Source organism: Mastigoproctus giganteus, chromosome 6, assembly GCF_048544385.1.
Source record: "Mastigoproctus giganteus isolate SK-2022 chromosome 6, ASM4854438v1, whole genome shotgun sequence".
Taxonomy (NCBI): domain Eukaryota; kingdom Metazoa; phylum Arthropoda; class Arachnida; order Uropygi; family Thelyphonidae; genus Mastigoproctus; species Mastigoproctus giganteus.
In genome coordinates, this window is record NC_143580.1 from 210,736,585 (window position 1) to 210,760,684 (window position 24,100).

A 24,100-nucleotide genomic window follows, 5' to 3' on the forward strand; every position below is an offset into this window, starting at 1 on the left:
AAAGGGTATTTCTTAACTACTGTATAGTCAAAAATTGGGTAGTACAATGGGTGAAAAGAGAAGGAAGCAGTGAAACTCTATCAAAAGATACTTTAGCAGTGAGTGTTTTTTGACATATGGTCAACTGTTAGAACGAAATAAACAATTTTTTTTTATAGCTAAACTTTTCCAATTAAAAAATAATTAATGACATATAATAATTAAAAATAATTTGAAAGTGATTAAGTGATAATAAAGTGATATATTAATTTTCAGTTTAATACCCACCTTTTTTTTAGTACAGGAGTTTCACCATTATATATACACCATTTTCCTTCCTGAAAGAACTCTACTGTTCATATCTAGGCAGACGTTTTGCATTTCTCCCACTGCACAGTTATCATCATGAAATAAATGGCCTTTTGAATCCATTTTTATTTGTAAGTGTCCCAATCAGAAACCAGACAAAGCTGTAAAGAGATTAGTGACACCATTGTGTCAATAAAATTTCAGGCACAAATGGGGTCAGTAGTTTTAGCCATTAAAAAAAAATTCTTTACCGTACTGTATGTCAAAAAACACCCATTTATGTGGTAACTTTCCACAGAATTTCAGCCTCTTTTAAAAAATAAAACATCTTTGCTCAACATATCTACTTGTTTTGTTCTGGTAAACATTTATTCCTCTTCATAAGAGCACTAGCAGCTAGCAAAGATTAGAATTGGTTTCCATCTGGATGAGAACTTTTATAGGCTTATTTTTTTCACAGTTGGCATGAGGCAGTGGTTACATAGTGTTTTGAACTACCAAAACCAACAAACTTCTACAGGGAGTTTATTATCACAAATATTGATGCCTCGTGGCCTTAACTACCTTTGTGCTTAATATCAGATAAAACATTTAGCATTAGTAGAGGCATATGATGCAAGAAAGCAAGCTTATATAGCATCAGCCAAAAAAAAAAATTTGTAAGGTTTCTTTTTTGCAATGCAACTTAATTCTATAGATTTCTGAAGGTTTTATTCATTCTACATATAAAAAAAATTAATTACTGAATACTGCTCAATTTAGTATGATTTTTAAAAAATCCCTATTCTCCCTTAACACATTGTATATACCATAATGAAACTCATCCTGCCTTATTTTATGGTGGCAGCATGTTTCCATTAGAATGATTTTTAAAAATCATACCAAGATCTTTATAAATAAACTACTCATACCATGTGTAAACAGTTTTAAATTGACCACAAAAACTTTGTTACAAAATTTAATTATTAAAATGAAATAAAAACATTTAACCAACCATAATTAAATTACCTAACTTTATATGTATGCAAAACGTGTTTAATTTTAGCAGTTAGTTCTTTGTTGCTCGAATTTTTTTTTACCTAATTATTAATGATTTAGTTTAATGTAAAATTCCCTTAATCTGTTAAAGTTATCAACTGGCTATTTCTTAATGCTCTTAAGTGATTTCATTTAAGATGCACTATCCTGTCAATCTGTAGGACATAAGTAAGACCTCATAAATCTGGAACTTTTTGAATATTTTAATTTCCAAACACTATATATTTCCTAGATTTTGTCATTGTTACTCTATATTTGTGACAAATAAAATCATTTTGCAAAAGACACTCAGTACTAGTTCACAGTACAATATTCTGTAGATAGTAGTAGTGGAATGTGATGCAAGAAAGCAAGTGCATGAGCTTATGCAGCATCAGTCAAAAAAAAAAAAAAAAAAATCACATCATTCCCTCCAAATGCCTGTCCAGTTCCTCCTTAAATTTATTTAACCTATCAACTTCCACAACGACAGATGGAAGTTTGTTCCAGCAATTAACCACACGCTGGCTAAAGGCCAATTTCCACACATCTATTCTACATCTGTCTTTTCTTAATTGAATTTATGCCTCTTAGGTTCGTAATCTGAACAAGTGGAAGGATCCCATCAGAATTCAGCGTGCTCAACCCATTCAAGGCCTTATACACCTCAATCAGATCACCACGGAGGTGCCTAGTCTCCAGCCACTGCAATTTGCAGAACTTAAGCCTCTCTTGGTAAGAGGATCCCTTCATTCCCCTCACCAGTCTTGTTGCCCTTCTCTGTACATGCTCAAGCATATCTACATCCTTCCTAAAATGAAGCCTCCAAACCTGTACGCAGTACTCGAGGCATATCCTGACCATTGCCTTATACAGAGGTACAATCACCTCCTTTTCCCTGCTAGCAAAATTCCTATATATCATTAACAAAACCCCATGACCTGCCCTGGCAGCCTCTCTGCATTGCTCAGAAAGCTTCATATCTGACTGCACAATTACTCCCAGGTCTCTTTCATTTTCTACCACCTTAAGTGTAGTACCTACCACACAGTTGGTACGTTTCTCTCGGGTTACTTCTACCCATATGCAGTACTTTGCATTTGTCAACTTCTTAGCCAATCTGCCCAAATTTTCTAGATCCTGTTGCAGTAGCACACTGCCATTACTGTCATTAACACCCTGCCAACCTTTGTATCATCTGCAAACTTCAACACTAAGCCTGATATACCTTCATCAATATCATTAATAAATATACAAAACAACGGTGGACCCAACACCGAACCCTGTGGGACTCCACTAATAACATTAGGCCATGAAGAGCAGCACCCATTGATTACCACTTTCTGTCTTCTCCCACTCAACCATCCTTTTATCCATTGTAGCAAGATAAAAAAAAAAAGTAAAGTGCAGCCATTATCAACCCACTGCAGGATGGAAGCCGCCTCAACAATTCATGTTGAGGGAAATGGACCATAATCTGCCACGCTGGTCCAGTGCGGGTTGGCAGGTCGGACGTATTCAGCAGTCAGGGGCTTGAACCCCGGTCTACTCAAAGAGCGTGTGCTACTGCACTCCCACTTGGCTACGGAAGATACTTTTATCTTATTGTAGCAAGATACTTAGGTTTTATGAAATCATATCACACCATTTATAACTGATTATTTTGTTTTGTGCGTTATGTAGGATAGTTCCTAGATGTTAGTTCAACACCATGCTGATACATAACTATAAAATGGCCAGAAATTAGTATAATATGTTTGTGCAGTGTGTGTTGCTGTTGGCCACTTTGATACCAGGAGGCAGCAATCATCAGAAAAGCTGCTTCTTAGTACCCATTCATGTCATGAGGATGCAGGCCACAACTTTACTCGTGCTGTCCTTAATGGGCTAAATCCCACACCCACAAGAAGTAGTGCAAGTCCTATTGGTGTCATCTATCCTGCATCCACTGAAGTTAGTGCAGTACCAGTAGATGCCTGCAGTTCCTTACTACACGGAAGCATAAGGCCTAGTCACCAGTGGAAAATATAAATAAATAATAAAATGAAAAAACAGGAGGATGAAGAGGTGAAAAAAATGAAGACTGCCTCCTGGCACCCATCTGCCCACTTCTGTGCATATACTGATTGTTCTAAACACAATGTGATTGGATGAAACTGAACTCAGTCTTGTAGTGCTGGATTTTTCTGTGCTCAAGAGATGAGAACAGTCTGGTTCTGCCCACAATATGGGCCCCAGGTGCCAAGCGATTTTGTGATCAAGTGTCTTTGCCAGTGAATTTGCGCTCTCTTGAATAAATAAAATCGTCTTCTTTATTTACAGCGTTACACTAACAATCAATTACATAAGCTTAAGTAAAGAAATCACTTTACTTGAACAGGAGGAAAAGTAACCTTCTTTCTTCTTTTTCTTTTATTTTGCATTACTACTAACCCACTACCGCTTGGTCACAAAGGTGGCACTGCTCCTGCCTCCACGTGGCGGGGCTGGTAACCTGGAGGGGAAAAGGTCTCCCTTCCAGGGCGAAATGGAGCAAGAAGTCCGTAAAACCCAGAAAAACACTGGGTGCATAGAAGAAACCTTGACACGGCAAGAACAAGAGGAGTCTGGTTCTGTCGCAGCAAAACGTCAAAAGACTGACGTAGGCAGAATCCGAACTCCAACCTTCTTGATTATTCATTCAACTGAAGAACAACCAGTTGGAAAGCTCTCTCCATTTCTAGTGCAGAAATGCCTAGAAAGCACAATAGGAACTCCAAAGACAGTTCGTCGTCTAAGATCAGGTGACCTACTAGTTGAAGTTGCCACTGCTCGACAGGCTGAGCAACTACAAAAAATGAAAACTTTTGGTGGAACTTCTATCACCGTTTCACCCCACATTTCCCTGAACACGTCAAGAGGTGTCATCACCGAATGGGACCTCATGAACGTGTCAGACGAAGAACTAAAACAAGAATTACACGACCAAGGAATCATTAATGTCAGACGAATTATGACAAAGAAAGATGGCATACTAGTTCCTACACGGAACATAATACTTACTTTTGACAATCCCAAGCCACCAACAGTGATAAAAGCAGGCTACCTTAACTGCCGGGTTAAACCGTACATCCCGAACCCATTACGCTGCTATAAATGCCAAAAATTTGGGCACTCACAGACAGTCTGCAGAGGAGTAGCTGCCTGTGCCACGTGTGGATCCACTGAACACATAAGTACTGACTGCACAGCCACAAGACCAATCTGTCTGAACTGTAAAGAGGCACACCCAGCATATTCCAAAGAGTGTTCCCTTTGGCAGCGTGAAAAAAAGATACAGCGGTACAAAACTGAACATAACGTAACCTACCAAGAGGCCAAAAAATCCCTACCGGTTCCAAATACTAGTAAGCCCACTTATGCACAAATAACCACAGAACACATATCAATTTCTACCCAAACGGAAGTAACTATACCACCAAGCAAATCACTAGCTGAATGGGCAAGGTCATTGCTGTCCCCAGTACCAACGCCCCATACGAAAAACAAACATACCAAAGCCATAAATACGCCAATCTCAGTACAACCTGATGCCATTCAACAGAATACCACAGTATCTACTACTCCTGACTCAAATCAAACAGAATACATGGACTCAGAAGACAATTTGAATCACGACGAACAGGTTTTAGAACTGTTCTCCAATGAAGACATGGATACAGGGAAACCTTACTTCCCAAAGAAGGGGAAAGTTAAACTTGACCGAGGCAAATCTTCTGTCCCTCGAAAAGAAGTCGAGGGTTCCACTAAACCCAAATAATGCTTACTTTCTTACAGTGGAACTGCAGAGGCTATCGCAGTAACTTGTCCGACATCCAAGATCTTCTTTCACAATATGACCCTATTGCCTTTTGCTTATAGGAAACCAATCTGACACCAAATATAAATGTTTCCCTTCGGAAATACATAATACATCGTCAAGATCGTGTTGCACAAAATTCAAACAATCCTGCCCATGGAGGAGTAGCATTGATCATCAATGCCCAGATACCCTCAAAGCCACTCCCGCTAAAAACAAACCTTGAGGCAGTTGCTGCACGAGTCAATATTAACTTTGATTTAACCATAGTCTCACTATACTTGCCACCTAACCAAAATATAAGCTATGCCGATTTAGAAGAATTAGTAATACAACTTCCCAAACCCTACTGTATCTTAGGAGACCTCAACAGTCACCATCCGCTGTGGGGAAACCACAATCTGGACAAGCGTGGACAAATAATTGAAAAATTACTCGATCAACAGAATCTGATAACTCTGAATAATGGGGCTCACACCTATACACATCTTCCGACAGGATCTACATCAGCTATTGATGTCTCCCTGTGCACAGCAACCATATATCCACTATTTGGATGGACCATTCACAGCAATCCGCTGGGCAGTGATCATTATCCTGTGATATGTCGCATTAACACAAGCATTCCCCACCTTTCTTATCGGATCCCTAAATGGAACTTTTCAAAAGCTGAATGGGATGTGTACAAGCAGCTAGCAATACTAGAAGAAAACCAGATCCAACAGACATCCATAAACCTGGCAGTAGAATACATATCTAATCAAATACTGCAGGCAGCAGACAAAGCAATTCCAAAACAATCCACAAAAATATCGGCCAAATCAAAAGTGTGGTGGAATGATGAATGTAATGCAGCTAAAAAACAGAAGAACAAAGCATGGAACGTCTTCAGGAAGTTCCCAACAACAGAAAACCTCATCCGCTTTAAACAGGCAAGAGCAAAGGCAAAACGAGTCAGGCAGACTAGTAGAAGGGAAGCATGGAGACGCTTCGCATCCACAATTACAAGCACGACAAAAACTCAAACAATATGGGCAAAAATACAGCGGATGTACGCAAAACACCCACGTGTCAACTGTCCCGTGCTCACTGTCAATGGCCATGATATTACAAAACCTGAGGATATCGCAAACACGCTGGGTAAAACTTTCATGAACATATCAGCCGCAACATCATACTCGCAATATTTTCAGGCACACAAAGCACAAGCTGAAAAAAAACGTATCAATTTTGAATCAGTATCAATTTCTGCGTACAATCTCCCCTTTACAATGTCAGAGTTGCATCATGCTCTATCGTCTACTAAACTCAGTGCAGCAGGGCCTGATGGAATCCACTACATCATGATAGCAAAACTCAGCGAACCGGCTCTCAAGACTCTGTTACTCCTCTATAACAGAATATTCAAAGAAAACACGTTCCCCGACAAATGGCACCATGCGTACATTCTGGCTTTTCCAAAACCAGGCAAAGACCCTACAAATCCGCAACATTATCGACCTATTGCACTCACTAGCTGTATGAGCAAGGTCATGGAAAAAATGGTTAACGCCCGACTAACCTGGTTTCTAGCTCAAAATGATCTCCTAAATCCTGTGCAATGTGGTTTCCGGGAAGGTAGATCCACTCTTGACCTTTTGATCAAGACAGAAATAAACATCCGGGATGCCTTCGTCCGAAAAGAACATCTTGCAATGGTCTTCTTTGACATCGAAAAAGCCTTTGACACTTCTTGGAGATATGGTATTATGCGAACCCTATACGATCTGGGATTTCGCGGACACCTACCACAGTTTATCAGAAACTTCCTGCATTGCCGCTCATTTCAAGTTAGAGTTCACAACCACTTATCTTCAAAATTCATCCAGGAAGAAGGAGTACCACAAGGGTCAGTGCTAAGTGCTACTCTCTTTAATATAATAATGAATTCTATAACACACGACCTACCACAAACGATATCCACTACCCTGTACGCTGATGACTTCAGTATCGCCTGCCATTCGCCTAACATGCGAATGATAGAAAGGCAGTTGCAATGTGCTATCAACAAAATAGCTAAATGGTCCCAAAACAATGGTTTTCGTCTCTCACACCAAAAAACAGTTGGGATACACTTCTGTAGAAAGCGTAATCTACACCAACATCCGGAACTTAGACTAGAAAATCAGGTCATACCAGTGGTCCCTAGTGTTCGCTTTCTGGGTGTGATATTCGACCAAAAACTCACTTTCCTTGATCATATAAAAACGCTCCGGACTAACTGTCTTAAAAAGCTTAACATTCTAAGAGTTCTATCGGGCACAACGTGGGGAGCTGACCGTTACACGCTGCTAAATCTCTACCGTGCACTAATACGGTCACGTCTGGATTATGGTTCTGTCGTATATAGCTCTGCTAGACCAAGCGCTCTACGTTGGCTTGATCCTGTACACCACAGCGCTCTTCGTCTTGCACTGGGGGCGTACCGTACATCACCGGTTCAGAGCCTATATACCGAAGCGCATGAAACACCCTTACAGCTACGGAGACAAATGCTTTTATTAAATTATGCTGCAAAACTCAAAGGGCATCCAAACCACCCCACTTGGAATGGTGTTTTCCATCCTAAATGGGAAAACCTTTATAGAGCCTACCCATCAATAAACCCACCAATTGGGATATGTCTTCGCTCACTACAAGCTGACTGGCAAATTGACCTGAGTAAGATACAGCCTACTGCCTCTCATGCAGTCCCGCCATGGATGTATCATATACCGCCGTGTGACTTTTCATTCACAGCCTGGGGAAAACACACCATGTCCCAACAGAACTTGCTTCAAATACATGCCACACTGAGAACCCAGCACGGCCAGTACACACCGATCTACACAGATGGATCTAAAAGTGAAAAGCATGTTGGTGCAGCAGCAGTATTTCCTAACATCACTTTGTCCAAGAAACTCCCCACCGAATGTAGCAGCTATACTGCAGAACTCTGTGCTATCCACATAGCCTTAAACTACACACTCTCAAGAACTATACTCCACAGCGTTATTTATACCGACTCCATTAGTGCTATCCAAGCTATACAACACAATACAAAAAATGATAACCCCTTACTTAGACAGATCTGGAATAGTCTGACCAAGTTAAACCAGAAGAAACAACAGGTTCTGTTATGTTGGATCCCTGGTCACGCTGGCATTTCCAGAAACGAACAGGCCGACCTAGCTGCCAAAACTGCTACCGATCCTATAGACCAAACCTTCACTACACCTATATCTGACTATAAGTGCATTATAAATAAGCGATGCCTTGAACTATGGCAACATATCTGGCAGAATCAAGCCAACAATAAGCTACTTGGCGTAAAAAAATATCTAAAACCATGGAGATCTAGTATCCGTGAGAACCGTCATGAAGAAGTTGTATTAGCCCGATTAAGGATAGGCCACACACACCTGACACATCTTTATTTGCTGGCAGCCACTGACCCACCACTGTGTACAAACTGCAACACTCAGCTCACTGTCCACCATCTACTTATTGATTGTCCCAAGTACAGTATTCAGCGACAAGCTATGTTTATCTCATTTCCCAGGACGAACACCTCTCTCAGCATTTCTGATCTACTAGGAGACACACCACATGTGTCCAAAATTTTTGATTTCCTCAAACATATAAAACTATACAACACAATATAAATTTGAATAGCATCTATACAGATGCAATTCAAGATTTAACATCACCATAGTTAGGCGCATTATGACCTTTGCTGTCCTTGCGCCGTAAAGCCCCCAAAACAACAACAACAACAGCCCACAATATGGTGCCTCCGTAGCCAGGTGGGAAGGAGCAGCAGTGCGTAGCACACGCTTCTTAATTAGACTGGGGTTCAAGCCCGTCACCACCAAATACGGAGGATGTGGAAAGGTCAGGGAGTGACCACCACATATCCCCGGAGCAATATGGCCTTAGTTGCTAATGCTCCTAAAAACCAAATAACAATCTGCCTACAATCTCCCTCCAAAAAGGGTGTTATACATTCACCCACACAAGAAGTCATGCACCTTTAAATACCAGGATATATACCATGTATTAAAGTATGTTGGAAAATTGCAACACCCATACTGTAATAGGATTTGAACCTACAACCTTTATTTCTTAAGCAAGCACATTACTCTCTTGACCAATCCATCAGCATAGTTTCACATTTTGTCTTAATACATGTGGTTCTGTTCGATCAGCACTACTGTATTAGTTAATAAAAATATTTAAATGTGATTTCCGAAAAATTACTGAAAGTCCCACCATCGTGAAGGTGCAAGCAGTGGATTTTGTTTCACAGAACATGTTTACATTACTTAGTTAACGAAAAAGCATACTTTTTTATTATACAATACAAGGCTCTTCCCAAATTTGCCATTGATAAAGTTTAAATTTTGTTTCTAATCATGTGACAACATTAAATTATGCTGTCAGCTCATCCGAGCTTGCTGAGTGTAGAATATATGCATAATTCAAAAATCCATCATGTACTATTCCCCAAGGGTGTTAGACTTTTTGGTGTTCTACTGTACTTTGGGTTACTTCCTTTATGTATGTAATGTTTGTCAAAAGCTGGGTATTCATTTTAAGAAATTATTTTTATTTTATTTTTTTCATGAGCAAATCTAATGTAGATAACATAAAATCCTTATTTTTGGGACATACTCTCCATCCTTTTTCATATACTTCATACATATAGCTCCATTAAAATATAAAGATTTTGCTTGGTAATGAAAGTTTTCATTTATAGGCATTGAAGTCCTTAAAGAAATACCCATTACCATTAAAGAGCGGGTATGAAGCAAAGATGTTACAGTTTTTTGGTAAGAATTACTAAAATAATTCTTTGTTTTTATGCTAAAATTAAGTATAAACTAAACATGATAGACAAAATATACAAAAGGTATTTTTAATAGGTATTACATTTCTGGTTCAATTTTTTTGTTTAGAGTTATGTCTATTTTTGAGAGCTTATATGTGTATATAAGTATTAGTAGTGACAAATGATATAAAGTAAGCTTATACAGCATTAGCTAAAAGTCATATCTCTGTCCCCTCTAATAATAGTAGCCAACGTGATGTTACCTCTACTAATATATCAGCTATTTGTGGTCAATTTTTATATGTATATTTCAAAAATAATTCTTAAATTTTCACATCATATCACAATTTCTATATATATAGGTTTTTGTGTTGGCACATGATATGTGTCTTATTACAATTTAACAAAGCAGATATGACACTGATCTGTTCTATTACTTGAAATAATATTTGCAGGTGCTCATAGATGGCAGTAATGTTGGGGAAGGTTAACATGTTCGACCTTGTCTGTATGCTTCTCTCTCTCTCTCTCTCTCTCTCTCTCTCTCATTAATAGAAAGAAAGTTATGTGAATTTGCTTACAATTTGCATCTGTATTGCGTATTGTTTAAGGTGTTTTGCTTAGCATTATATTTTTAAAATGTTTAAGCAGAAACAAAGGAACTGTCTGAATCACCCTGACAATTTCTGCTAGGTGTGTGGACATTTGGCACAAAAGAAAAATTCAGAGGAAGAAAATCTAGAATATTGCTAAACATGCATATTCTTTGTGCTTTGGTTGCAAGATCTGTAATCAGGACGAAACTTGGGGTCTGCATGTGTTGTTTATCCACACAAAAAATCTGGATGTGGCGCTAATTGGGAAAATTAAAAGTATGCCTTTACCGTTCCTGTGATGTGGTGAGAACTGAGCAGTTGACGATTGCTATTCCTGCCTGATAAAAATATCAGGTAAGTCTAGAAAAAGCAAGGACAGCATCAAATATTTAACATGTCATCTGCAGTAAGGTGTATTTTGCATAATGAAGACTTTGGTCCTTGAGGCTGCCACAGACATTTTCTCTCAAGATTGACAAGCTGGGCTTGTTATCTGGGAGTCTAAAATGCTGATTGAACTGATATTCAGATGACACTTGAATCAAGTGGACTGAATTTCAGCAAAGTCCAGTCGTTCTGCAACAACCAAATCCTGTGCTTGCACCTTTATGATGGTAGGACTGTTAGTAACCCTGAAAATAACCCGTGTGAAAGTCCTGAAATACAGCACCATTATTTGGGGGGGGGGGCATTAGTATATTAGAGATGACCATCCAGGTGTGAGCCAACATAATTAGGGCGGGGTGTGGCATCCGCACTACATAGAGGAATGCTGCCCTCTGCGTTACCAGGCAGTATTAGATGGTAGATGATTCTCATCAACCAGTGCAATAGATTGGAGGCTTGCAGTGGTAGAGCCCCTGTTTAGCCTTCAGAGCAATGCTCCATTTCTCCCCCCCCCCCATCTCTTCCATCGTCGTTTGAAGATATAATGGGCATTGTGGCAAAGTTCAAAATATTCCTTACATTTCGAGAGTACAGCTATAAAAATGGTGTTTGCAGGCCGGCCACTCCATGGTCTACTGGACTGAACCTATTGGTAACTCTCTAGGAAGCTTCTGGATCAGCTAGTGTATGATCTTGCTTCCTCTACTCTGACAGATGGTGACTAGAAGGAGTCTGAGTAGTGTGTATGTGGGGGGCCATTATCAAGACCATGCTGCGTCAAGGAGCTGAGTATATTCTTGCTATGTGTATTCCCTGTCCAAAAATTTCATTACTTCATACAACTGTTCTCCTCACCTTTTCTTACTGTTAAATACATCATGAATAGTCAAATTATTAGAAAACGCATCTGCGAAAAGATCTAAGCCTCCCAGACACTTCCTTTTTCATTTCACAAATATGCATGGTCTCAATGATATCCATTTCCTCTTACAGTCTGCCAAGCTGCACATACTTTTTCTGACATGAATCCCAATTATCGGTTTATTCAACAACTGCTCATTTCAGTTGTCCTAATTATTTGCTGTATGATTCCTTTCGATTCAAAGGTGGTACTTGAGGTACAGGGAATATCAAAGTGGTGCATATGTCCACTTTGATATTCCCTGTCAGAAACTTAGTAATTTGGAATCTCCTCTTTTCAATCTTCTCTGGCTTAAAATCTCTACACCCATTCTGTTAAATTTGTTTGTTACCTCTATCATTCTCCCAACTCTGCGGCGCATTATGGCCACAGCTGCCAGTGCGCCATTAAAAACCAAATCATCATCATCGCCCAACTCTGCTAATCACTCGAAACTCTGGCTTCCTCTCTTTAAAACTTGACTTTCTCCGTTCCAACTTTCTTAACCATGAGGTAATTTTTTCCTTGGCGATTTTAATGTTCACAATTCCAGCTGGCTTCCATTTTCTTGTCGCCCTGGCCTAGCTGGTCGTGATGCTGAGGTTTTTGCAATTACTAGTTACACGAGATGATCATAACCATACAGCCAATGCTCTTGATCTTTTTCTGCAAACAGCCCTTCCAATTACACAGTGGAGGTGAATGGTTCTGTAGCCACCTCAGATCGCAACTCGGTGATGATCTCTTCTCCAGTGAGCCTTTCTCTAGTGACCATTCTCAACCTCATATTCTATAGCATTACAAGAATCAAAAAGATCTTTATGATTTCTATTCTTCTTTTCCTTGGTTGGATTACTGTTTTTAGTCTTCTGATGTCAATCAGAAGGGATAAAATCCTTTATTCCAGACTCCACCTTAAAACTTCATCCTTTATATAAACCTTGGTTTTCCAATAGATGTGCTGTTCAAGATAAGCAAGTTTTATATCACAATTAATTTGCATCCAAACCTCCAGATTCATTTTCAGCCTAAAACCAAACCTCACAGCAATTGTAAAGCAATTATAGTAGCAGCAGCAGTAGCATGTGATGCAAGAAAGCAAGCGTATGAGCTTATGCAGCATCAGCCAAAAAAAAAAAAAATCACATCATTCCCTCCAAATGCCTGTTCAGTTCCTCCTTAAATTTATTTAAACTATCAACTTCCACAACAACAGATGGAAGTTTGTTCCAGCAATTAACCACCCACTGGCTAAAGGCAAATTTCTGCACATCTATTTTACATCTGTCTTTTCTTAATTTGAATTTATGCCCCCTTGCAGTAGCTCTCCAGCTACTGCAATTTGCAGAACTTCAGCCTCTCTTCGTAAGAGGATCCCTTCATTCCCCTCTCCAATCTTGTTGCCCTTCTCTGTACACGGTCAAGCAAATCTACATCCTTCCTAAAATGAGGCCTCCAGACCTGTACGCAGTACTCAAGGCGTGGCCTGATCATTGCCTTATACAGAGGGACAATCACCTCCTTTTCCCTGCTAGCAAAATTCCTATATGTCATTGATAAAACCCCATGACCTGCCCTGGCAGCCTGTCTGCATTGCTCAGAAAACTTCATATCTGACTGCACAATTACTCCCAGGTCTTTTTCATTTTCTGCCACCTTAAGTGTAGTACCACACAGTTGGTACGTTTCTCTGGGGTTACTTCTACCCATATGCAGTATTTTGCATTTGTCAAGGTTAAACTTTAGAGGCCACTTCTTAGGCCATCTGCCCAAATTTTCTAGATCCTGTTGCAGTAGCACACTGTCATTAACAACCATGCCAACCTTTGTATCATCTGCAAACTTCGACACTAAGCCTGATATACCTTCATCAATATCATTGATAAATATACAAAACAACAGGGGACCCAACACTGAACCCTGTGGGACTCCACTGATAACATTAGTCCACAAAGTGCAGCACCCATTAATTACCACCCTCTGTCTTCTCCCACTCAACCATCCTTTTATCCATTGTAGCAATTTACCCTTAATACCATTCTGCTCCAATTTGTACAATAGTCTTCCATGCACAACATTGTCAAAAGCTTTCCTGAAATCCAAATGTATGATATCAAAATTATTTTTTGCATCCAGTTCCTTTGTAACCACATCATAATATTCTATCAAATTTGTCAGACAAGACTTTCCCTTAACAAACCCATGCTGTGTCTGAATTATTGCTGCAGTCTTGTCTAGATGATCCTGCAATCTTTCTGAAACTCAGTCCCGTCTTATATCTTGCAAAAAGGAGTATACTGCTCGTATGCTTATCTTCAGTGACACAGATTTCTAGACAGGATTACATATCTCTATTGGGGATTACTGTGACTTCTAATCTCTCTCTCTCTTGGCATAAGCATATCATAAATGTTGCTTCCTCTGCATCTGATGACTGAGTTTTCGCTTTCTCTCTTCATTACTTTTCTTCTAAACAGCTGCTCGTGGGAAGAAGTAATATAAAATATGCTCCAATAGTTGAACCAGAAAAGATTCTTCCTCCACAAAGCTTGGATTAATGAAGAATTTTGTTAAGGTTCTGGATAAAGAAGAAAGTGGATTCTGAAAGACGATGTATTTGAAACAAAGATATAGGATGTTGAATTAACAGCTTGGCAATCATTTAAAGCAATTGTGCATGGATTTCGTGGAAGGAAGGGAAAAAAGATTATTAGTATTATGAATTTCTGGTGTAATTGTTATAAAAGATATGGACTGCCTAATGTCTTTGAAAATTCATTTACTTTATTTGCATCACAGATTTTTTTCCTCAAATTTTGGGATCCAGCATAAAAATTTGGGTTGTATTTACTTTTGGTCAGCATGTTGTCAGACACTGGATTAAAGTGAATCCGTGAGTTGTCAAGGCTGAGAGTGTGCCAAAATTTGAGAAGCAGTTACCATTTGAGGGTGGGAGAGAGTGGATATAGTTGTGTGGATTTCCCCCATTATAATTCTTTCATTTGGCTGTGGTCAGCATATGGGGCCAGTGAGCAGGAAGTCAAAAGAAAGCTTGAGTTATAGGACCTTTTTCCAAGAAATATTGCCATCGTTTCTGCTCTGCAGCAAAACTTGACCTCAGCAAGAACAATAGATCGTTGACAATACCATTGAGATTTGTTAGTGGTGCGTGCATGCTGGAAAGCTCACTGCTCAATACCTAATTAATTTGAATGAATTCAAGAGTTACCTGAAGAAGAAAAAACAACTTTGACATTGAAAGATTTCTTCAACACTGGGAGGCAATGAAGGAGCTTTTAGATAGTCCAGAATGTAGAGAGAGAGAGAGAGAGAGAGAGAGAGAGATCTTCCTTCTAACTAGGGCTCATATTTACAAAATGAAACCTGCGCCTCCATAGCCAGGTGGGAAGGAGCAGCAGTGCGTAGCACACGCTTCTTGATTAAACCGGGGTTCGAGCCCATCACCACCAAATACGGAGGATGCGGAAAGGTCTGGGAATGAGGCTTATGCCCTAAACACTTTAGAGTCTTGCTGGCTAAAATAAAACCGCATATCCCAGAGCAATATGGCCTTAGTTGCTAATGCTCCTAAAAACCAAATCACAAGCACAAGCAACAAAATGAAACCTGCAAGGCAGTGATTATATATATATATATGCCTTGTGCATTTCGTCTTTAAAATAACATTACTGATGTATTTGATGAACCAGTAAGAACTAATATTAGGGAAACTATTATTTCCCTAATATTAAATAAACCAAGTATTATTTCATTTCTTCAACTTTTTTATCACACCTTTTATATAAAAATCCAATCTTTTTCATGTGCTTTGCATTTAACTTTCAGAAATTCTGTTCTGCTTTTTGGAGAATATTGCATTTCTGAAAGTCTTTACCCCCTACCCCATACACCATTGGGATTGAACCAAGCCAAAACACAATCAGAAATAAATAACTGTTTTGGTTATTCCTAGAAGATTTGAAAGAAGCCTTTATTGTATTATTGTGTTAAACCTCTATTAAACTCCCTCAGTAGCCTTTATTTTGTAACTTCCAACAATTGTGATGAACCATGCATGGAACACTGGCTATTCTACCCAGTATCCTTTCTTGGAGGTGGCCATCTACACGGTTTACTGCTTCACAAGAATATATCTGACCATTTGTTTACCCTGTTTGAAACATCTCTTTTTACAGTCTCGTGGAGAGCGAAGGAGCTTATATAAACAATATAGAAAATTGTTTTTTTCATTCATTTATGTAACAACTCATCCTGCATAAGACATTCCATTGAAAGAGTGCCAGATTAATTTTATTAAAAATTAAATTGGCAAAAAAATTTATTATTATGTCAAAATTAATCTGGATTTTTTTGTAAAACCATCCAAATAAAATATGGATGATTTCACAAAATATTTTTAGAAAATTATTGTTGCATCTATGAACTTTTAAGTTATAGATTTTTAATGAGAATGTATCCTTTTTGTTTTTTTGTAAAATGAATCTATATGCTGCTGTTCCATAATTGTTTTGAGAATTATATATTTAAAAATTTTGTTAAAAATAGTTACTGTAGATATGAATGTGATATTAGATAGTCTGGAAGATTTTACTGTTCTTTACTAATAGGAAAATATTCAATGAGAAATAATTGTTTATTTTCTCACTATATGCTTTTAAAGTTGTGGTGTAAAAATGGCCAAAAAATCCATGTTCCTTAGGAACTGTATTTTAAAAAATAATAAATAAAATGGCTGATAGTAATATGAAAATGATGTATTTAGAGTCCTATATAGTTTTGGAAATCAATAAAAAAAAATGAATAACAAATATTTAAAAATGGCTGTGATATGAAAGTTTAAAATTGGCCCAATCCCTATGTGCATGATGGTGTTTAAAAACGTTATGTGCCCTTTGGGGGTTGGTGACTGGTTAAAATTTGCTTTAGTAGTTTGTTTTATTATGACATAGGATTTTAGGTGCAAATGTATAACATCTCTGTGTCATATAAGATTAATATATATTTGCCTCAATAGAAGAGTTTCAAGTATAGCATGAAACTTGTGGTTTCTTATTAAATATAGCTCTTCTGAATTAAACTAAATCTGATATACAGTGCTGCATCCTCCTTTCAAGTATTTTGTATCTTTATTAAAATTACACTCTTTAATAACTATACAAAAAAAAGTGAGAAATTTTGTAGTAGATCTTTTTTTTTTTTTTTCCACTTTTATTACTAGGAGACAAGATCTGCATGATGCTGGATGAAAAATTAAAAGAGCATAACTTGCTAAAAGGTAGAATATATTTAAAATTTTGTTTTAGTGAGCTTATTTAAAAAAATTAAGTAAACTGTAGCTATTATTGATAATCAACCTGTCTTAGTATGTAGAGTCAATGGTATAATAAAGATAGCAGTTCAGGTGTGTTGAATTGACCAAACTGTCAGCCTCTACCACCCATGTAGGTAACTTATTTCAGTAATTTATAACTTGCTGGCTAAACTATGTATAAATATAGTGCAAGCGCATCATACATAGCTATATCTGAATAAATCAGAATATTAGTAAAACGGCATCGTTTTAAGTTATATCTCATATTGTGAATACCTTCACGAGTTGCCATGATATTGCATTACTTCAATTAAGTAACACTTCACCTAAGGAGAAGACTAATGTTACTTATTCTCAGATGGATACCACCACCCAGACGGCACTGTTTCAGGGCTATTTGGCCCTTCTTTGGTGGGTGGGTAGGTACCCGAGTGATGCAATGATGGCAAAACAGTTATGAAGTATAACTCCACAATATGAGAGATGCCTGATTGTGTATCATGTATTTAGACTCTAAAGTGTTTAGGGCATAAGCCTCAAGCTATGGGAGAGACTCTCCCATAGCTTGAGGCTTATAACGATGCTGTTTTAATAATATTCTGATTTATTCAGATATAGCTATGTATTTCTGATGTGCTTGCGCTATATTTATACATAGTCTAGACTCTTCCATAGCTTGAGGCTTATGCCCTAAACACTTTAGAGTCTTGCTGGCTAAAATAAAACTTCCTGCAATCCAGTCCAAACATTTCTCCCCCCCCCACCTTGTAATTTTAAATTATGACCTCTAGTTCTAGAATCATTTATAACTGTGAAAATTTCATCCTCATTAATTTTACTTTTGCTTCTCAGGGTGTTAAACACCTCAATCAAGTCTCCTCTAAGGTGCCTAGTTTCCAAGCTCTGCAACCCACATATTCGAAGTCTTTCCACACATGGATGTTCTTTTGCCAATCTCACCAGGCAAGTTGCCCATCTTTTGACCCTTTCAAGGAGCACAATGTATTTCTTTTTTCTTTAGGTGCATTCTCCATACTTAAACACAATATTCCAAGTGTGGTCTAACAATAGCCTTATAAAATGAGATTATGATGTCCTTATCTCTACTAGCAATTGTTCGATAAATCATCAATAGGATGCCATGGGCCTTCCTTCCAACCTGTGTATAATGCTCGAAGAACTTCATGTCTGACCATATCTTAACACCCAAGTCCCTTTCCTCCATTACCGGTTTTAGTTCAACTCCACCAAATGTGTAAGTTATTAATGTGTAATTTTGCTGGATTAGCATTAGTAGAGGCATATGATGCAAGAAAGCAAGCTCCAGCCAAAAAAAAAAAACTTCCCATTCACCCATCCATTTGCTCCAAGAGTTTGTCTACTTCTTCCTTGAATTTATTTAAGCTATCAACTTCCACGACAACAGATGGAAGTTTGTTCCAGCACTCAACTACCCGGTGGCTAAAGACAAATTTCCGCACATCTATTCTACATCTATCTTTTCTTAATTTGAATTTATGCCCTCTTACGTTTGTAATCTGAACAAGTGGAAGGATCCCATCAGAATTCAGCGTGCTCAACCCATTCAAGGCCTTATACACCTCAATCGATCACCGCGCAGATGCCTCGTCTCCAGCCACTGAAATTTGCAGAACTTAAGCCTCTCTTGGTAAGAGGATCCCTTCATTCCCCTCACCAATCTTGTTGCCCTTCTCTGTACTCATTCTAGCAACTTTACATCCTTCCTAAAATGAGGCATCCAGACCTATATGCAGTACTCAGGGTGCGGCCTGACCATTGCCTTATACAAGGAGATAATCACCTCCTTATTCCTGCTAGCAAAATTCCTGTATATCATTGACAAGACCCCCATGACTTACTCTTGCAGCCTGTCTGCACTGCTCAGAAAACTTCATATCTGACTGCACAATTACTCCCAGGTCTCTTTCATTCTCCACTACCCTGAGTGTAACATCACCCAGTTGGTATATTTCTCTGGGGTTACTGCTACCCATATGCAGTACTTGCATTTGTCAATGTTAAATTCATTTGCCACTTCTCAGCCCATCTGTCCAAATCCTGATCCTGTTACAGCATACTGTCATTGCTGTTATTACAACCCTGCCAATCTTTGTATCATCAGCAAAATTTGACATTAAGCTTCATACACCTTCAATATCATTGATAAATATACAAAATAACAATGGACCGAATCCGGGTGGACACCACTAATAACATTAATCCACAAAGAGTAATGTCCATTGGTTACTACTCCCACTCAACCATCCTTTTATGCATTGTAGCAACTTGCCCTTAATGCCATACTGCTCCAATTCATATAGTAGTCTTCCATGTGCAACAGTATCAAAAGATTTCCTGAAATTATGATATCAAAATTATATTTTGCATCCAGTTCCTTTGTGACCATGTCATAATATCCAATCAAATTGGTCAGACAAGACTTCCACTTTACAAACCTATGCTGTGTCTGAATTATTACTGCATGTTGGTCTAGGTGATCCTGCAGTGCTTCTTTAACCAGTGACTCCATTATTTTCCCTGGAACATAAGTCGAACTAACAGGTCTGTAATTACTAGTGTCACCCTTTGATCCCCCTTTGTGAATTAGAGATAGATTTGCACATCTCCAGTCTGTGGGGACTTCTCCTGAGTCCAAGGATGCTCTCATAATTATGGCTTAGGGTTTGCTTACTTTCTTTGCTGCCTCCTTTAATATAACTGGATAGATCCTATCCACCCCAGATGCTTTTCTTACGTTTAACTTCAACAATTTCTCCTCCACTTTGCACTCGGTTATTGCAAAATCCTTTAACTCCCTGTTAAGGTTTCATAAATATCTGGCCTTCTCCTCCTTGAATAACTCCTCGTGTTAATGTAGATGCAAAATACTCATTTAGTTTGGCAGCTATCTGAGAATGATCGTCTACATTCAAACCATTGATATCAAGTGAAACAATCTGATTCATCCTGTGTTTCTTTGCATCCTTTGCCAAAGATTTCTCATAATCTGCCTTCACTTGCCTAACCTTCTTTGTGCCTTGATTACAGACTAGCTTATATCTACCATTGGCTTCTCTGTCACCTGATAATTTTTAGGTATCCCATGCATTTTTCTTCTCTGCCACGAGTCTCATTAGTTCATCTGACATCCTTTTGGATCTAAACCCAGAACAGTGTTTCTTAGTTGGAACAAAATGTTTAGTAGCTTCCAAAATTACTTCCTTGAATGCTTCCCATTTAGGATTCACCATAGGTAACATCATCAATTGGTCCCACTGTATAGAATTTAAAAAATATCTGAGACCACTGTAGTCACCTTTACGAAAGCAAAACCCTTCCCTTTACCCATGATGGTAGTTACATCTTTCAGTAAATCCCACATTAGTATACTGTGATCACTGGCACCTAGTGACATCTTTATCTGTAAATTCTTAATGATGAATAATCACTGCTGATAATCAGATCAAGAGTGTTACTCCCTGTGGTTGCCTCTCTAACATGCTGTTGCTATAGAAAACAATAAATCCACAAAAACCTTGCTAGTGTGCAAGTGACCAACTCACAAGTTTCAGTCAGTATCTGGGAAGTTAAAATCCCATATTATAAGACACTGATTTATTGGCCCACTCTATTTCTCTTTATAACTATTCATTGTACTCATCAGAGTCATTAGGCCTATAACAAACTCCTACCGTCATTTTTGTTTCCCAGTCCTTATGTCACACCAAACTGATTCAACATTGCCAACTGGATGCACTTCCTTAGATTTTGTGTTTTTTACTAACAGCATAACACCTCCTTCCTTGCTATCCTGCCTATCCTTTCTGTACACATTGTACTCCCCTAATTCAAATTCTGCATTCCTTATATCTGTGTGACATCATGTCTCTGATTTCCAAACAGTATTGGCCTTTGATGTCTTGACCAGCACTTCAAATTCATCAAATTTATTTATTATATTCCTAGCACTGGTGAACATGCAAGAATACATGTATCTATTCTTATTCTTAGTTACTCTAACACAGCCCATGTATTTACTTGTTTCAAGTGACTCCTCGCAGTTCCTGAAATCCCCAGCAACTTGCTTTCTGGGCTGTTGCTCTTAATGCAAGAATCACTTCCACCTCTGCCTGCAGATACTGTTAATCTATTAGTCTGCGAATCGCCCCAATCTAGCAGTTATCCGACCTACTTAATATTGCCTCAATAGCATCAGCAAATATTCTTGCACCCTTTCTATTTATCCCATAGAAATCCCATCCCTGTAGAAGCAGATTTTGCTGTTAACAAGGAAAGACATGCTAAGAAAATTTCTACCCCACGAGCCTTGCACAATCTCTCCTGTGCCGAATTGACCGACAAGGCTCTCATCATATACTCCCTCCTATCATGTCTGGGCAGGATTGCAGACACTTTCAAATTTAACCCTAATTCACAACTTTTTTTCAGCATTGACCTGTACTTGTTAAGTAAATCTGCAGATCTCCTGCACTTAATGTCATTAGTGCCAACGTGTACAACAATATCACCTTTTGTGCCCTTAAAAAATGACATCTACCTACAATATCATCAACCTTTGCATCTGGCAGACATACCCTGGTCCTATTCCGTCTATCCATACAATATATTTCCCATTTCCCTGACAATTGAGTCACTGACAATATCTAGCTCCTATCGGGCCATCACATTCTGCCCTGAAGATTAAAGCATAGTTACCATTTTTCTAACCATTGCCGAAGTCTGTCTAGGTCACTCTGAAGAAGCACTGCTTGGCGGTGATCTTTAACTACTCTATCAATCTTTACATCATCTGGAAATTTAGACATCACGCCTAATACTGATCCATGGGGAACCCCACTTCTTACATCAACCCAATCTGAGGAATAACCATTTATCACAACCCTCTGCCTCCTGCCCTAAAGCTATCCATCTAACTATTTTCCCTTGATTCCAATCTGTTCCAGCTTATAAAGTAACTGGTCATGTGGGACTGACTCAAATGCTTTGCTGAAATCCAAATAAACAATATCAAAATTATTTCCTAAGTCCAGCTCTTGAGTTACCCTGCCAAAATAGCTAATCACATTAGTTAAACACGATTTCCCCTTTACAAAACCATGCTGAGTATCCTTCATAATTCCATTTCTATCTAAATGGTCCTGAATTCCACCCTTGATTATTGTCTCCATAATTTTCCCTGTTACTGAAGTTATACTGACCGACCAGTAATTTCCCACTTCACTCTCAGAACTGCCCTTATGTATTGGAGATACATTGGCACTTTTCCAATCCAACAGAATCTCTCCTAAGACTAGTGATGCCCTTATAATTAGCCTCAATGGCTCAATGCATTCACTTGCCACCTCCCTTAAGATTATAGGGTATGTGCCATCAACCCCAGGAGCCTTACTGGCCTGTAGGCTTTCATTAAATAAACATGTGAAATTTCAACGTCATTAATTAAATTTTTTTTTTCGACTTCACTCCCATAATTTCTCATTAACACAAAGGGTTTTCTTCTGTAAATATCGATGCAAAGTAACTGTTGATTTTGTCTGCAACTTCAGTTTGGTTATCTAATACTATCCCACGCCCATTACAGCCCCAGGAGCCTTACTGGCCTATAGGCTTTCATTAAATAAACATGTGAAATTTCAACATCATTAATTACATTTTTTTTCGACTTCACTCCCATAATTTCTCATTGACACAAAGGGTTTTTCTTCTGTAAATATCGATGCAAAGTAACCGTCGATTTTGTCTGCAACTTCAGTTTGGTTATCTAATACTATCCCAGCCCATTACATAAGGGTCCGATCTGGTTTTCCTTCTCTTCTTTGCATTTATATATGTGAAGAATTCATTATCCCCACTCTTTGCCAGCGATTTATCATAATCTGCCTTTGCCAGCCTAACCTTTTTTGTGTGTCACAGAAACATTTTCTGTGAGCACAGTTTTCTGCTCAAGTAATCTGGCAACTTACTTATTCATCCAAATTGGAATCTTCCTCGAGAAGTAGTTTTTTAATGGTATTCTACGGGGAATTTGCCCCTGCTCACTTTGCTCACCAGTACACTTTTCTACTATAAATAAGTGAGAGCATACATGCTTGATATTTTCCTGCATTATATTAGTATTTAAGAATAAACAAGAAGTTACCTTTTATTCCTTCGGAAGGAATTCTTCTTGATCAAATCTCCTTTTTGTGAATTATAAAATAATAAAACAAATTGTCATTAAATTAATCTAAAAATAATTTAAAACTCATAATGTGTTCCATACTATCAGTCCACGAGTAATCCAACACCCCCAGGATCGGCACGGCATACCCCAACCTGACCCCATGTAACCACTGGTACTGGAAAACATTTTGTCAAAATTGCGAATCTAAATAGAAGCAAAATATTCTTAAGAGCGATAAAATTTATAATTAAAATTCACTTCAATTTCCTCCCCTCAAGCGGACAAAACTTTTCAACAAGCATCGTGTTCACAGGGCAGAATAAAACTGACAAGATTAGTATATATGGGAATTTATAAATGGGAGACTAATCTTTGGTATGCATGTGTTCAAATGACCACATATCAGAAACCTTGACGAAACCTTGGAAATGAAATTACAAAGAAATTCTATCAGTATCCGTCAGCCATTCCTCATTTCTGATTCATGGTCATTTGAACATGAGTACCAAAGATTAGTCTCCTATTTATAAATTCCCGTACATACTAATCTCATCAGTTTTATTCCGCCCTGTGAACACGACACTTGTCGAAAAGTTTTGGTCCGCTTAAGGGGAGGAAACTGCAGTGGATTTTAATTGTAAATTTTATCGCTCTTAAGAATATTTTACTTCTGTTTAGATTCGCGAT

General features: G+C 38.3%; 1 protein-coding gene across 1 annotated transcript in view; it reads left to right on the plus strand.

The window, feature by feature from the left end:
* mus81 (mus81 structure-specific endonuclease subunit) overlaps positions 1-24,100 on the plus strand; it is a 174,323-nt gene that overhangs the window by 8,632 nt on the left and 141,591 nt on the right. Inside the window, exons 2-3 of the mRNA XM_090376390.1 lie at positions 9,921-9,993; positions 17,116-17,172. Of these exons, the coding sequence (XP_090232516.1) occupies positions 9,921-9,993; positions 17,116-17,172 (130 nt within the window). The remainder of the gene's footprint in view (positions 1-9,920; positions 9,994-17,115; positions 17,173-24,100) is intronic.